The sequence below is a fragment of the Microtus pennsylvanicus genome, chromosome 10 (genome assembly GCF_037038515.1).
Source record: "Microtus pennsylvanicus isolate mMicPen1 chromosome 10, mMicPen1.hap1, whole genome shotgun sequence".
Classification (NCBI taxonomy): Eukaryota; Metazoa; Chordata; class Mammalia; order Rodentia; family Cricetidae; genus Microtus; species Microtus pennsylvanicus.
Genome location: NC_134588.1, coordinates 56,717,235 through 56,733,752, shown reverse-complemented (window position 1 = coordinate 56,733,752; position 16,518 = coordinate 56,717,235). Strand labels below are relative to the sequence as shown.

Genomic DNA, 16,518 nt, shown 5'->3' with positions numbered 1-16,518 from the left:
AGGAAGCCCCTCTGAGGCTTATGTATGAAGTTGTGAGAGAACAGTTGAAATGGAGACTCTTGTTGGAGATAGCAGGAACGCTACAGGCACCATTTTCTAGACTAGTCTTGCGTACTTAGTTTGGTCTGTGGTCTGTTAGCTGAAGTGGAGGTTTACACTGGTGGCATTTACAGAGGTTCTGATTCTGGAATACTGCCGATTTCAGATTTCCTTTATTTCGTACTACTATCATGCAAACAATTGCCATAGAAGAGAAACTGCCATTTAAATTCATTTCTAAGTCTGTTGTTTTCTACAGCATTTCAACATTTGAAAGAAAATACCAAAACTGAATGTTTCTGCAATTGTAAATGGTCAAATATTTTAAACATTGAAAGGATACGTGTTTCCTTGATTATGACATCTCTTGTGGCCTGATGGAAAACCATCTGGTAGAAGACATAAATGATTTGACACACAAATTCATCATCTTCTTGCTGAGCTGAAAGGAAACAGAAGCTTCCATGACAGAATTCTGTATTTACACACTGAACTTAAAACATTTGGGAAACAACAGAGTGATAATGACAGGCAGACAAACAACAGCACTTGAGTTAATCACCACCCCATGCTGATTTCACATGGAAAGAGCACTGACAAAAGGATGCCTTCTAGAGTTTAAGTCTTAATTAGGAATTGATCTACTGGGGTAGAATTCAGCTCAGTGATAAAGCACTTGCCGAGTATTTATGACAACCTGGGTTTGACACCCAGAAGCTCAAGAAAAGAAAAAGAAAATGGACTATTATAAAAAGACATTTTGGTGAATATTATTCACCAAGTTAAACTTTACATATATTGGCTTAAAAGAGGTATTTTTATTTCAATCCAATTATTATTATCATAAAGGCTACTTATATTTATATTTTATGATGATATAAATAATATAATAAATATATAATATGATAAACTTGTAATTTAACAGTAAATGTGATTTACTGATAGAGTAATTTTGCCATATACTCTTGGCAACAGTTCAATGACATGTTAGAAACATATTTCCTGGGTAACAGTGTCTAGCTAGCCATGTGTGTTAAATTGTGAGCCTCTTCACATCTAACCTGCCCAAGATGATTTCCATCACTAACTTCTTAAATTATTCAGACTGTCCACCAATCTCTTTCCACATAGGCTTTGCTCTACAAGACTTTAAACACTGGAAGTGTACATGATCCTTTTCTCCTATACAGTTAAGAAAATTCTACATATCACCTTGTGGTAAGTGCATACTAGAGAATATGCAAACACAGTGAAACTGAGTTGTTGCTAACTTAAACACCTCAGCACTCTCAGTTAAACTGCAGCAGAGCATTCTGAGTCACGGGTCATTTTCTAACTCTCTGCAGCTTCACGAGATCTTCACCTTCTGTCCACTACATTGTCTTCATTTTCACAACCCAACTATCTAGTGTCTTTTAATTAGTTCTAATCTATGAACTTCTGGCTGTGGGAAGGGTATATTAAAGTAAACATGTACATATTACATTTCTGAAATGGAATACTTTGAAATATGACTATATTATTAGATGGTCTTGTAAAATATTAAATTACAAAGCAAATTAAAAAAATCAGAAAAGAAAATACACAATAGACTTAAATAAGTAATTCATTTTATTGGCCATGCCTAACCTTAATGAAAAATAAACACAAACTAGAGGTCAATTTCATTGATTACTGGGGAAAGTTAAATTAACAACACAAGGAGATAATGGTAGGAAGGCTTCACCTAATGGACTGACAGGGCTGAGAGTGGCGGTGGCTGAGTAGCTTTAACTGTCCTGCACTGGTAACTGGACCTGAAGCTGACGCAGCCACACTGGGAAACAGACTGCACCATTTACTGAAAGCTAAACATAATGCCAACTCTCCGACCAGCAAGTCTCCTCTTAGATACACACCTGATAGAAACGAGCACAAACACTAATGGCCAAAGGAAAGGCTTTGGAAACATTATTTGTAATAGTTACTGTTCCATATGCCCCATATCACAAAACCCATCAATGATACAAAAGATAAGCATATATTTATAATACTATATATGGCAATGGAAAAGAGAAAGCCTATACGTAACATAGATGGATCTCATAAATCAGCCCAATTTCATGTACACAGTTAAAAACTAAGCAAAGTCAAATTATCAGTGATATAACTCAAGACCAGAAAGATAAACATTTCTTCTCTGATATGGATACTAGCTTTAACTCTTGTGTTTTAACATGCAGCGCAAATGGAAGCCAGGAAACTAGAAAGGGTCTTGTGAGGACATGTAAGGGAGAGGAAATAATAGATTGCAGGTGACGCCAAAGCAGTGAGTGAATATAGGAGTGGAAAGACTTAGCAGGGAGGGGCATAGGGTGTGGGGGAAGCCATGGAGTAAAGGACAGGCTAATGAAAGGAAAGAGCTATGAAAAGCCACATGGAAACCTACTGTTCACAACACAACACGTAAGTGGAGGTGCAGCAGAACACACGTGCAATGGAAGAAGAGGTCCAAACACTGGGGGTTAAAGGAGAAAGTGAGAATGGGGGTGAGGGCATAGGAGAGAAAGGCAGGTAAACCAAAATGAAGGATGTATGAAACCCTTTATGGAAACTCACTAGTTACTATGCTAATTTCAAAATATAACTTAAAGAACAAAAAGAGAATAAAATTACCCTACATGGGTCCCAGAAGACAGATTAATAGCTAAAAATTGCAGTAGAAGGCATGGAATACCTCCCAGTGAGTTTTTGGTGCCCAAAGGTCTCTAAAAATACAGGCTATTGTTATTGTTGTTTGTTACCCACCATAACCACATGGTAAGACTCTACTGCTAAAGACAGTGTACATTTTGGCTTTAGGACACTAAATCTAATCTCCAACTGACTGGGAAATTTACTCTTGTCTAGTTTTCCCAGAGCCAAAGTGCTATGAAGGTTATTGGGAGAGAAAAGACATCAATGAACTAACCTAACACCAGACTCTGCATAGAAAGCACAACACCAATTTGCCAGAAAAGATGTGTCTCTTAGTACATAGTGGCAATAATGTTGTGAGATAACTAACCACCTTCTTACTGAGTTTGAGGCCTGTTCCATAAAAAGGAATTTTATGCCTGGTACTATAATCCTAGTCAAAGCTCACAGTTAGAAAGGTCATAGACCCTCTGCTAAATGGTCATGTTGTCGAATAGCCTTCTAAGTATTTATGCTTATGCCATAGATCAGGGTTCTTGTCAGCTTTGGTCAGAGAAGCTCAATCCTGCAGGGAACAGCAGGCAACAGAGATATGCAGAACTGGTCAAAGTCTGAGAAAAAGAGACTTAAGTGCTTCACCCTAATGGGACATCTCAATTTCCTGGACTACTAACATGGCTCAGGTAACACTATGGAAGCAGAGGTGGAAAGAATATCAAGAGCCAAGTGATGGGGAGGGGTGCTTGCTGTGCAATGCTGTCTTCTGGACATCGCACGCCTAGTGCAATAATGCATACATAGTAGCCACGGTTGCCTGTCTAAGACCCACCACATCCAGCTAGCTTCACCCCTTACTGAGGAGCTACTAGCAGTGAACAGTTGCTGGAGAGGGAACAGTTGCTCACTCTTTTGAGGAAGTAGCCATTGCTAGGTTTCCCAGTGGATGGCCACACACAGGGGCAGCATTAACTGGATTTAATAGGTTATAAAAAAATGAAGTTGGAAAATGTGGTACATTTACACAATGGAGTACTACACAGCAGAAAAAAATAACGACATCTTTAATTTTTCAGGAAAATGGATGGAGCTAGAAAACATCATTTAGAGTGAGGTAACCCAGACCCAGAAAGACAATTATCACATATACTCACTCATAAGTGGCGTTTAGACATAAAGCAAAGAAAACCAGCGCACAAATCACAATCCCACAGAACTTAGACAACAATGAGGACCCTAAGAGAGACATACATAGATCTAATCTACATGGGAAGTAGAAAAAGACAAGATCTCCTGAGTAAACTGGGGACCTTGGGAGAGGGTTGAAGGGGAGGGGAGAGGCAGGGAGGGGAGCAGAGAAAAATGTAGTGCTCAATAAAATCAATAAAATAAAATAAAAAATGAAGTTGCAAAGAGAGTGTCTTAAGGAGGGCATGGAAAAAGCTAGAGGGGGGAAATAGGATGATCATATTTTATTGTACACATATGTGAAATTCTCAAAAAGAATGTTCAGAAGATAGAAATCTCTCAATGGAAACATTAATGATTGAGAAAACAGCAGATGCACTTCTGGAGTGCCAGTAATAATTACTTCCCTTACATGGGTAATGCAGTATGGCTATGTTTACTTTGAGAGTTCACTGAATATAAACCTATAATTTGTGGATTTTCTTTATGTATAGTATACTTCAAAATGTCTACTAAAATTAATAAAATGTATATATATCTTATAAATGGCACTGGAAGGGCTGAGAATAAGAAATGTGCATTTTTTAGATGTCTCACACTAGCAAGTTTAATTTTCATATAATTAGCTACTTTTAATCTCTAAGATGGAATAGAAAATTACCCCAATGAAACAATGCTAATTTCAGATAAATTTGATCTGAAATGAGAAAATAATGAGCCCTAGACCCTTAAGAGAGATACAAAGTAAGTGAAGACTCTAGTTCCCCACTAATATTGTACCCTCACACTATTGTAGCTAGTTCAATTTAAATTAAATTGAAAATTCAGGTCCTCAGTCCTGACAACTTCATTTCAAGTGTTCAATGGTTACATGCGTTGGGAAGGGAAGACAGATATAGGACACTTATTTTTCTGACAAGTTCAGAGGGCAATAACCTGTGGATCTAAAAGAAAATATGATGTTTAGAATCAGCTTCCAAGTTAAGATATAACTTCCTACTGAGAAGTTAAGATATAAAAAGAAAGAGTTGCGCAACAGAAAAAAACACAACTCAAACCAAAAAAAGTTAGACAGAAAGAAGTGATTCAGTAATACTTGTTGAATCTGGGAAAGGAGGGAAATGCACATGAAATTGGTACAGAATTGCTTCATAGTAACGTCCTTAGCAACAACCTCAAGTCCTTTCATATTATTCTATCCTATCCTAGTTAGTAGCTTATTTAGTTCATTTTTGATACTACATAATTTAGCTAATTCTATGATTAAAGAAAGAAAATACTGAAGAGATGGCAAAGCATCCTGTGTTCGTGCACTCATTTCACCTTCCAGACATCCCAGATTCGAGATCCACTTCTCTGCTGAGGCTGGTCCCCAGAAAAACACATATAACATGGTAGATTCTGTATTTTACATTTTAAATTTAAAATAATATCCTTTACACATTGGCACGAAAATGTGAGTTACCATTCAGCAGTTCAATGAGTGCTGGGATTATTCCAGATTTTGCTAGCAGTGCAGCACAAGAGTCGTCCATAGACACAGTTCCGATCATTATAACCACTTCCAAAACAAGGTCATCCTCTGCAGCACCTGGCAAAGTCAAGACAGGGAAGGTTTGCATTGAGTGTCTTGAGGAAACCCATTTGTTCTGTCAAATTTAAGTGCATAGAAAAGATACTAAAAGATGTTAAACCCATCCAATGGATATCTGACATGCTTATAACCTTGTCTTTTTATTTCAGATTTTTTTCATGTTTCTCCAGGATAGTCTGTAGAACTGGTGAGACAATAGGATGGTATAAATATTATATTTGAAAATATAACTGAAAGATATTGTAAGCAGATGGTAGAAGACTCTTTACTGTGTGTGAGTTTCCACATCTGCATGTATACATGGGGGGACACTTGTTAATAAAAAAGAGAATAAAAATCTAAAAACAAAAATAAATAGGGAAGAGAAACTAATGTTAAGAAATCACTCTTAGCTGGGTAGTGGCGATGCACACATCTTTAATTCCAGCACTTGGGAGGCAGAGGCAGGCAGATCTCAGTGAGTTCAAGGCCAGCCTAATCTAAAGAGTGAGTTCTAGGACAGGCTCCAAAGCTACAGAGAAACCCTGTCTCAGGAAAGCAAAAAACCAAAAAACAAACAAAAAGAAAGAAAGAAAGAAAGAAAGAAAGAAAGAAAGAAAGAAAGAAAGAAAGAAATCACTTTATGACAATTTAGGACAAATGAGGACTTATTGAAAATAGGGGGCTTGGTAATAGTCTTTCTAAAAACAACACTGTTGGAATAGTGTGCTGCCTAGAACAACAGACTCATACAATACTTGGTGAGCAACCCTATCCAAAACCCAGAGCTTAAGCAAAAAATCTGTAACATGGACACAGACCTGGCTTCAGCTTATCTTTGAGGAACGGAACTAGCTTGTACTCCTTCAGAACCAGCTCCCAGTCTAGGTCTGGGATGGTCAGATTTGCCAGAGTTCCCAAACACTCAATTACAAACTCCTCGTCTTCATCACTGGAAATCTGGGCTGCAAGGTCCCCAACATAATCCTGAGGAAGCAGAATCGCAACAGAGTTAAAATGTAGGAAGGGATCTAATCTAGTAACTGCTAGGGAAAAAAAAAGCAAAACAAAACATAGTTCTCAATTTAACTGAGTTAACTTGTTAAGGACGGTAAGCTCCAGAGAGGGCATGCTGACTGGACAGCTGTAACATTACAATGAGGAGTGGGCAGCTGTAACATTACAATGAGGAGTGGGCTTTCCTTTTCTTTCTCTCTCTCTCTCTCTCTCTCTCTCTCTCTCTCTCTCTCTCTCTCTCTCTCTCTCTGTCTCTTTCTTTCTCTTTCTTCTCTTTCTTTCTTTCTTTCTTTCTTTCTTTCTTTCTTTCTTTCTTTCCCCAGCATGTTGAAATAAGTGATTGTGTAATTGTGTACAAAGGACCATCGATAAGGGAAGAAGGGATGTTTTCTCCTCTCTGGTCAAAACCTGCAGACCCTTGATTCAGGAAGACTTGATCTCAACTCACAGATCCATCACTTGCTGTGAACCTTAAGGAAACTTCAATTTCTGAAAATAGGATGATTCCTTTTAAGAATATAATGTTGGAACTATCATCTACACTGTAGCTACTTCACACATATTAAAGCAATTATTGTCATTGCTTCGAAATAAATCTTAATATCTTATGGCTGGAAGTTAGATTTCAAGTCAAAGAGAATTTATTTAATACTAATATACTCAACAAATATTAAGTACCTGCTAAATGTGATTAATATTGTTATTGTGGCAGAAATGTTGGGGAAAATATAAAACCTGTTCTCACAATGCATTCAATAAGTCATCAACAGCATTCTGAGACTCTCTATGTGGCAAGCAAATGAAGAAATCAAAGTGGTTAAGTTTTCACTTTTGTACCTGGATAAACTGGACACTTTTGAAAAGATGGTGTGGGAGGTCCTTCTGTCTATGTGTTGCTTTTATTGGCTAATGAATAAACAAACTGCCTTGGTCTATTGATAGGGCAGAACTTAGGTAGGCGGGGAAAACTAAACTGAATGCTGGGAGAAAGGAGGCAGAGGCAGAGAGAAGCCATGTATCCCTGGCCCGAACCTTGCCCATAAGCCACAGCCACACGGTGATACACAAATTAATGGAGATGGGTTAAATTAAGAGTTAGCCAATAAGAAGTTAGAGCTAATGGACCAAGCAGTGATTTAAGCAACCGAACGATCAAGCAGCCTTCATTACCACAGAAAGAACATTTAGATAAATTTGCTTCTAATGGAAGTATCAAGCTGATCTACCATCTTTAAGATTTTATAGCCTATTACTGCAGAGTATGGGAATGTGGTATCTGGCAAGTTGTGGTAAGTAATGGAGAAAGAATTCTGGATTAAGCAGGTACAGATGAATAAGAAGATCTGAACATAAGCCTGGGTCATGGGAATGTGGATATATTGTTCATGCTCTCTCTGTTGAAGACACGGATTTCTAACATCAGCTATCCACTGATGTCCAGATGTCAGTGTAGACACATTTTCAGAGAAACAAACAGATAACAAAATGACCCTCACTCTGGGAAGCAGTACCCAAGCAATAGTTGGTGCAACTGTCCAAAAATGGGAAGCAAAGTGGCTTGGGCTGGAGCAGCCAGGAGGCAGGAAGACTAATTTCTGTCCTTGTTCCTGACATACATGGTGCTGGGCCCTGCAATCACCTGAAGCAGCGGTGTACTTCCTGGTTGTACAATACAACCACTTGTGAAGACTTAGCAAATGCATGCTCAGTCATTTCATTCCCATATGAAGTAAATTAAAGCTCACTAGTACAGAGCAGTAGAATCGTTTGATTAAGACACAACATAGCCGGGCACAGCCCTTTCAGGCTCTCTTACATCTGGGTTATTGGACTTAAATTACCTCAGAAATCCTGACTCTTATAAGGTCACATAACAGTAGGAGTGACTGATCAATAACCATCCTACCAACTTTAGCAGGATGCCAACTACACAGTAACTTCTTACTGTAGCTTAAACTGCATTGTTCTGAAAATCTCTGGGTCCAAATTCCCTATTTTGGGCTAGTTCATGATCAGAGAATTTAGGCACTAGGGATATCTGAATTACCTCCTTTGTCTTTTCTTTTTTGTTTGTTTCATCTTTTTGAAGTATTTACAAATTGATGATGTGTGTTCTATAATAGGCACGTGAATAAAGCTTTAACTCTGGAATGGATTTTAAGTAAAGTAATCATGACAGCTAATTTGTCTCAGCACTCAGTTACAGCAGGAGTTTCTCAACACTTCATTATTATCATGGCTCCTTGAGAACAGGGCTCTTTCTGTAGTCCACAGGAGAGACAGTGAGGTTCATGGAGGTTAAAAGACTTGCCCAAGCATCTGTGTCAGACCTTGGGTTCTTTACTATTTTGCTCATTAGCTTTCTCCTTCAGAACTCTGGGGAAACAGTGACATAGTAACATGAAGCACCCTTGGCAATGCACATGTGTCTGCCATGCTGGGCCTTTGCACTGTACGTCCATCAAAGCAGAGGACAGCAAACCAGGGGCTCCAACTACTTTTTGAAGCTAAAGAATTTTTGTTTGTTTTTGTCCCATATTTTTTTATCTTTTATTGCTTACATTTGTGGTGTGTATGTGTGTTGTATCATATGGAAGTTAGAGGACAACTTGAAGGAGAAAATGTACCAAACTCATGCAAAATATTAATATGGAAATATATATGTATGTATGCATGCATACATGTGCAGATGACTGCATATGCATGGAGGTCAGACACCAACTTAAGGAGTCGGTTCTTTCCAGTATATGGGTTTTGGGATTAAACTCAGGTTGTCAGAGAGTAATTTAATTAGGTTAAATCACTGTTTTTAACTGTTCACATTAATGGGCTTTGTTATAACACAGTTATGCACAGATATAACAATTCTGACTATATCCACTCCTGTCATTACCTTACTCCTGTCTCCTTTTTTTTTTTCCTTGCAAACACTGTAGACTGAGGGAAGTGAGACTCAGAAAGAGAGATGCCTCTTGTTCTCTTTTGTGGATACCAGTTCTGAATCTTTTCTTCATTTAATCTTTTGAGAATTTTACTCATTAGTGTCATTAAGTTAAGCTCATAAAGGTTCTCCCAAGCGCAGAGGTGGCTTGAGTCCTGAGTAAATGTTTGAAGAGAACCCAGGAAGTGCTGTCTCCCCAAATGCTGCAACTTAGGACTGGGGTCTCAAGGTTTTAAGCTGGAAGCTACTCACGATGAACAAACTTTTGGTGGGTCCATCGTGTTGGGAGACATTTCTGATCATCTTCATCAGCAGGGGGTCCTTGAGCTTCAACGCTCTTTTCATGAGCATCTTTAGCCCGTTTCCTAAAACAGAAAAATGGAAATTTCTGGACCACACTGAGGTGACATTAAGCTTAAATGGCTTTTGTTTGGGGTACATCTAATACAATGTGGGATCCTTAAGTGTACAATCTTAATCAGACAAATACATGTGCTGTGTAACCCAAACACTCACCATACAAACTATGCATAGAATATTCTTGTTCATTCCCGTGCCCTGCCTTTCAAATTTATCTTCCCACACAACTATTTTCCTTCACCCCTTCTTTTACTTCTCTTATTTATCTTTTTAGACACAGTTGAGCTTTATGATCTAGAGCTTTATCAAAATAGGCTCATATAGTATATGATTTCTTGGCTTTGGATTATGTTCCACAAATAAAAACACTTTTGAAAAATATTATACTTCTAGGACTTCTAAAAATATAAAACTGGAAATGTAGAGTTAGAGAAAGGATAGTTTCTACAGCACTGTTATGCTCGAAAAGAAGGGCAACACGATAACTATGCAAAAGAGTAGAAAATGACAAAATCATAGCTCACTTATGCTTTGAGTTTTAAAATGTTTGCTAATATTGTTTTTGTGTATGTGTGAACATGATGTTTGCATGCTTGTGTGTGTTATGGCATGAATGTGGAGGTAAGAGGTTTGAGTAGTCAGATCTTATATGGATTGAACTTAGGTCAAAAGGTTTGTGTGTCAAGCTCCTTTATCTACCAAGCCCTCTTGTTAGCCCACTTTTATAAAAGCATTTTATCATATAGAATGATAGTCAAAATATTATTTTTATAAGACCATTTTATAAGGTATAGAGAGAAAAATCACTTTATTAAAAATTTTATAAAAGCATTATACAAAAATTGATTATATTAGTTTCTGCGTGATAAGAATAAAGATTTAAGGTTTTTGTGCTTGCTCATTTGTATTTTTTATAATGAACATGTACTCATCATAAGTAAAAACTGATGGCCAGTAGACATTGAAACATCCTGAGTAGAGTAAGTCATTTTATCAGGATACTATAGAAACAATATCCTCATATTCTTATAGTTCATTACCTTTAAAATAAATGCAAACTGATTTGTGTACTAAATATTACCAAGGAGCATATCCATCAGAAAAGGATATCCTATGAGACCCATAAGAAGTATAAGCATACTGAAGAAACTTAGAAGCATATGTTTACATTGTATTCTTTCTTCCTTTTATTATCTATTTCTCATTATATGTAAGTTACCATATGTTTAAAAGGCTACCTGTGAAGCTCTGTGCACTGACCTTCACAGATGAGCTGGACATTTCTCTTGTTAGCAGCAAGATTAATGCAGAAAGAAATCAGCTCCAAGTCAATCCGTTCATCTGAACATTCAAAGAGCATCTTCATTAACTAGCAAGAAACAAAGTTATATATTATTCAAAACACCAAAACAAGGCCCAGAAGTAGAAGTATTAAGTATTCTCTTAAATTATACATTGGAAATAAGGTAATCTACATTTCATTACAAATTGGAAAGCTTTAACTGTTAAATAGCCACAATGAGTAAATAGGTCGTAACAAATAACTAAATGGCCAGTAGTAAATAGGATTTTCCAAGGAGTGTAGAGAATGCTAGGAAACATCAAGCAACACCTCAGCACATTAAGGAACTAAAAATATTGCCTGGAAGCTGGGCAGTTCAAATGAAGAAAACAGCCCATATAAACGTGACAAAATAGCAAGGAGCACAACTGTTCTGAAGAACTGAAGGAAGCCAGGCACGGCTGATGAAAAAGGGGCTGAGAAGGCTAGAGCTAGATCCTGCAGCTCCTGTAACACGTTAAGGACTCTGGGCTTCATCCTAAAGACACACCAAAATTACTTAACGTTTCTGAGGACAAGAGTCAGGAAATAAAGTATAAATCATGACAAACTGTTTTGTAACACACAGAGATTAGAATCACATTTTATTTAAATTTACAAAGAAAGATTACACAAAAATAAATAAGTGAGTAAAAAACCATATATGCAGAGGGAAAACTCAACTAAAATGATAGCTACCTGTGCCAGCTATGTTGTGCAATTGGGGTAGAAATAAAAGAACTGATTAGATATGTATTTAGAGAAGAGAATCAAAGTGGGACTTAATAACTGACTAGATAGTGGGGCTAATGGAGGAAAGGAACCAAAGATGAATCCTGGGATCCTGCATTGAGAATGTTAGGGATGGTGTTGCCAACATCTAGTGAAAATGTTGGAATCTAAAAAGGGAAAAAAAGTACTTCGGGTTTGACACTGGTGGTGTTTAAGCTGCCAATGCGTCTAACTACAGGCTAGAAGCTATGATCAAGGCCTAAGCTTATGTGTTTATTGGATGTCTATTAGAAACTGCTACATATGGCTGATTTCTAGAGCTGCAGACTACATACTGAAACTTGTCCATCGATAGAAAATGAAAAAAGAAAATCAGATAGACAGATATGAAGAGAGGGCTTGAGAAGTAACCAACAGAAGTCAGGTCAGAAGAGACAAGCTATGTATGCCAATAGTGATTTAGTCATTATGTATATAAGCACGTGTTTCTTTGTGTGTGTGTGTGCAGGTGCATGGAGGTCACATGACAACCTTGTGGCTCCTTCTCCAGGTGCTGCCCATCTCGTCTCCTATTGGAACCTGGAACTCACAAGTGGCCTCGTCTGGCTGATCAGCATTTCCCCACAGCCTCCCTAGAGCTTGGACCATCACTCCAGGTTTTTTCTTTGTTCAAATATGGTTGCTGGGAATGAAAGTTGGGACTTTCTGAGTGTGTGGAAGACATTTTACGACTGGGCTATCTCCCCAGCTCCATGTCAGTAGGTATAAGTGAGCAGACCTACACAATTCAGAAAACACTCTTCTTGGGGAAATCAACAATCTAAATTAGTTACATATTAAGTAAAGATATTTTTGGTAAGTCAAAACTGCTTATAAGAGATAAAGATATGAACATATAAGCTTTATAAGATAGATATGATAAAGATAAAACATTTGAAACATTCTAAGACATATAACCTAAATATTTCCATGTTATATTTTAGGAAAATACCTTTCAGAATCACATATTTTCATTAATAAGGTTTATACTATTTCTATTATATTTTTATTTTTTGAGATTATAATTGCATTATTTCCACCATTTCCTTCCCTTCCTCTAATTCTTTCCATGTACTCCACCCCCCACCATAATACTCTCTCAAATTCATGGCCTCGTTTTTTTTTTTTAATTCTTATTTTGTATATAGTAAAGTGAATAAGTTTTTCTTTTAGAATCTGGCCTGAAAGCTATGGTTTTAATTACTTTCTGTGTTAGCTCCAGATATCTATAAAAAGGACGTACAGTCAAGACAGTCAAAATCAATAAACTTTTCTTGTGAGCAACCAATAGCTTGAGAACAAAATTAATGAAAAGCACTATTCTATTCCAATTGTCATGCACAACTCTAATAACATGGTGGTAATTTATATGCAGAAACTATATAATTCTGGCATGTATCATGTCCTCCCCAGAGGGCAGGTCACAAACCACAAATGTGTCACTAATGAATCTCTGAGTAAAAGATCATTAACACGTAGTAATGTTGTACTATAAAGAGACTCTAAGCCAAAAATAAAATTATCTTAATTTACTGGATATGTATTTAACAGATCTTCTGTCAGCCAATTAAAAAATAAACAAATTAGCAAAAATGCAGGCGATTATCCACTAATTAACATGACTACATTTTCATAATATAATTCAAAATCTGTTACTGCTATCTTCCTTTAGAACTTTTACTAATATAAAACTTTTTATAATGAAAATCTATTACATTGAAGCAATGCTTTAAGAAGGTATAATATTGTAATAAATATTTATTTCAAATTAGCCCTGAAGTATAAAAATTACCCTTGAAAAACAAGGTTACAGATGACATATTTAGAAGCTATGGATTAAAAAAATAATTTCCTTGCTAAATCTCTTGTAGAAACAATCAGATGTGTTTTTAAAATAACATCTGGTTTGAAAAATTTATTATCCCATCTGCAAAACTGAGAGAAAATTTAAGTATGAGTGAAATGTATCCTTATAGAAAATCATTGCTTCATCATAATGAGAACACTTCCATTTTAAAGCACTCAAGTCTAAAACCAGCTTAATTCAAACTCCAAGAGCCACAGTGCGGTTGTCTTTAATTTGATTGCTACCCATGGTACTTCAAACACAAGGGTAATTACTGACAACTAGGAAATATTAAAACTAGATTTGTTCTGTTTTAACTGTCTGTTTTCATCTTTTACTAATCTAACAGGAAAGCACTAAAAGGTCTTCAGCCTGTGCAATGAAGAAGCAATAGTGTTCAATCAGACAAGTCCCATATTGAGTATCAGATACCAAAGACCCAAGACTGAAATCACTGTGTCTAGACTCTCTGGCACCTGACTTCACTTATTTACCAGTGACCAGAGGCCAACCCCCACAGCTCTCTGTATTCTCATACACCTCCACCCCCACCCCCTCTACTCAAACATCTTTGAATGATTATGCCAGAACTGTGCATGCCGCAGGAATCTCTTCTGACTGGCTACTCCCTAGCTCTCTTGTTTGAAGTGATGCTCTGGTTTCTGAACTCAGCAGATAATGGCAGCAAGAGCAGAGAGTGCTGTCAGAAAGGACGTTTGCCAGCGTTCAGCTAAAAAGAAGCATGCAGATCAAAGTGGGGCCAAACAGGACAACTGTGGTGGAAAACATGTGGACCACTCTGACGACTCTTGCATGCTGTTCTAGGGCAAAATATTAAATAACACCATGACATCACTACCTAACCATGTACTTTGATTGGCCATTCTATTACCAATAAATACTTTTATAAGCATCTGGATGGCATTTGCACCTATTTAAACAAAACATGCAGCTCAGAGGTCTAAATAACAATGAACTGTTAATGTGTACTTTTAACAATTATTAGACTACAACCATTAACTCCTGGTTATCCAAATATGCTTACCTGAAACAATCCACCCACTGAGCCCATTAAGATCATACATAAAAAAAGATGACCTGAACTCAAATTTTGATGAATAATAACAAATAGGGAAAGAAAATGAGAACACATTGAATAACTACAGGCAATAAAGTACAAAGGAAGAAAAGTGATGCAATACCGGGTGGGATTATGAGTAACGTTGCATGCACACCCACCTATTCTGGACATTTAATATTTTCAGAATGTGAACTCTAACCTAATCACAGATCTATCCTGTAAAACACTGTACAATACTGCACTATGAATGAGTCAGAAATGATGAGAAAGACTCACATTTTACAAGCCATACTTTTATTAGTAATCTAGACAGCACATACATATCATCTTATGTTCTCTCTGATCACTAAAATAGATGTGAGTCACTGCTGAGCCACTGCATTTCTGCCTTCAGGTTTACTATTGTCTTCTCTGAAAAATTCAAGTGTAATACACCAAGATCTTTATTTTTAATATCTAATGAAAAAATAATATCAGTAATTCAAAAAGAACAAAACTCCCATTGACCTGTGGACACTGCCACTATGATAGGGCTTTCTCTAATACACAGGTCAATTGGTGTGCTGCCCTCAGAAAGTGTAAAGTCCACTGGAAACACAAATGCTGCCCTGGACAGGAGCACATTTCTAATTTCTGAAGGGTATATTCTATTTTCATTTAACTTTTGTTTTCCTTTCTATTATTCTTTTATTTTGCAATGAACAATGGTTGACAGCAAAAGCATGTAAGCTTTTATCTAAGTATGCCCAAACCGGACAGTGTGAAATAAAATTTATAGGCCTTAAATGTACTTAAGTATATTCTAGACTACTACTTTGTTTTATTAAAATAACTAAAAGTTCCAATATAATATAATTTCATATTCCTTTAACAATCAACATTTCAGAAAGATAAAAGAAGAGAATATTTATTTAAAAACCTTGAAAACTGTCAAAATTTTATGATTTCCTGACAAAACTGGGAGCATGGGGGTGGGGGAAGGAAGAGAGGGTGGAAGGGGAGGAAGGAGGAGAAAAAGAGGGGGGAGGAGATCTTGAGGGAACAGGATGGTGGAGAAGGGGGAAGGACAGAGATGGAGAGTAAGGAAAGAGATATCTTGATTGAGGGAGCCATTATGGGGTTAGCAAGAAACCTAGCACTAAAGAAATTCCCAGGAATTCACAGGATGACCCCAAGTTAAGACCCTAAGCAATAGTTGAAGGGGCAATCTGGCCTTGCCCTGTAGGTAGACTGATGAATATCTTAAATGTCACCATAAAACCTTCATCCAGCAACTGATGGAAACAGAGGCACAGATCTGCAGTGGAGCACTGGGCTGAGCTCCCAAAGTACAGTTGAAGAGATGGAGGAGTGAGAATATGAGCAAAGGGATCAAGACCATGATGGGGACACCCACTGAAACAGTTTACCGGAGCCTATTGGAGCACACCAACACACTTGGCAGGGAAGGAATAAGCCTGGGACCAAACTAGTCCTTCTGAATGTGGGTGACAGTTGTATGGCTGAGGCAGACTGCTGGGCCACTGGCAGTGGCACCAGGATTTATCTCTGCTGGTTGTATTGGCTTTTTGGAACCCATTCTCTTTGGATGTATTCCTTTTTAGCCTAGATATAGTAGGGAGGGCCTTGGTCCTTCCTCAAAGCAATGTGCCTTACCCTCTCTGAGAAGTAGATAGTGAGTTGGGTGGAGGGAGAGAGGAAGGGAGGA

General features: G+C 37.4%; 1 protein-coding gene across 4 annotated transcripts in view; it reads right to left on the bottom strand.

Moving 5' to 3' along the window:
• Kifap3 (kinesin associated protein 3) overlaps window positions 1-16,518 on the bottom strand; it is a 137,886-nt gene that overhangs the window by 51,568 nt on the left and 69,800 nt on the right. For all 4 annotated transcript variants that reach the window (XM_075988446.1, XM_075988444.1, XM_075988445.1 and 1 more), the window contains exons 12-16: window positions 11,052-11,160; window positions 9,684-9,796; window positions 6,295-6,460; window positions 5,366-5,491; window positions 383-481 (exon numbers count right to left, since the gene is read on the bottom strand). In XM_075988446.1, coding sequence (XP_075844561.1) covers window positions 383-481; window positions 5,366-5,491; window positions 6,295-6,460; window positions 9,684-9,796; window positions 11,052-11,160 — 613 coding nt within the window. The remainder of the gene's footprint in view (window positions 1-382; window positions 482-5,365; window positions 5,492-6,294; window positions 6,461-9,683; window positions 9,797-11,051; window positions 11,161-16,518) is intronic.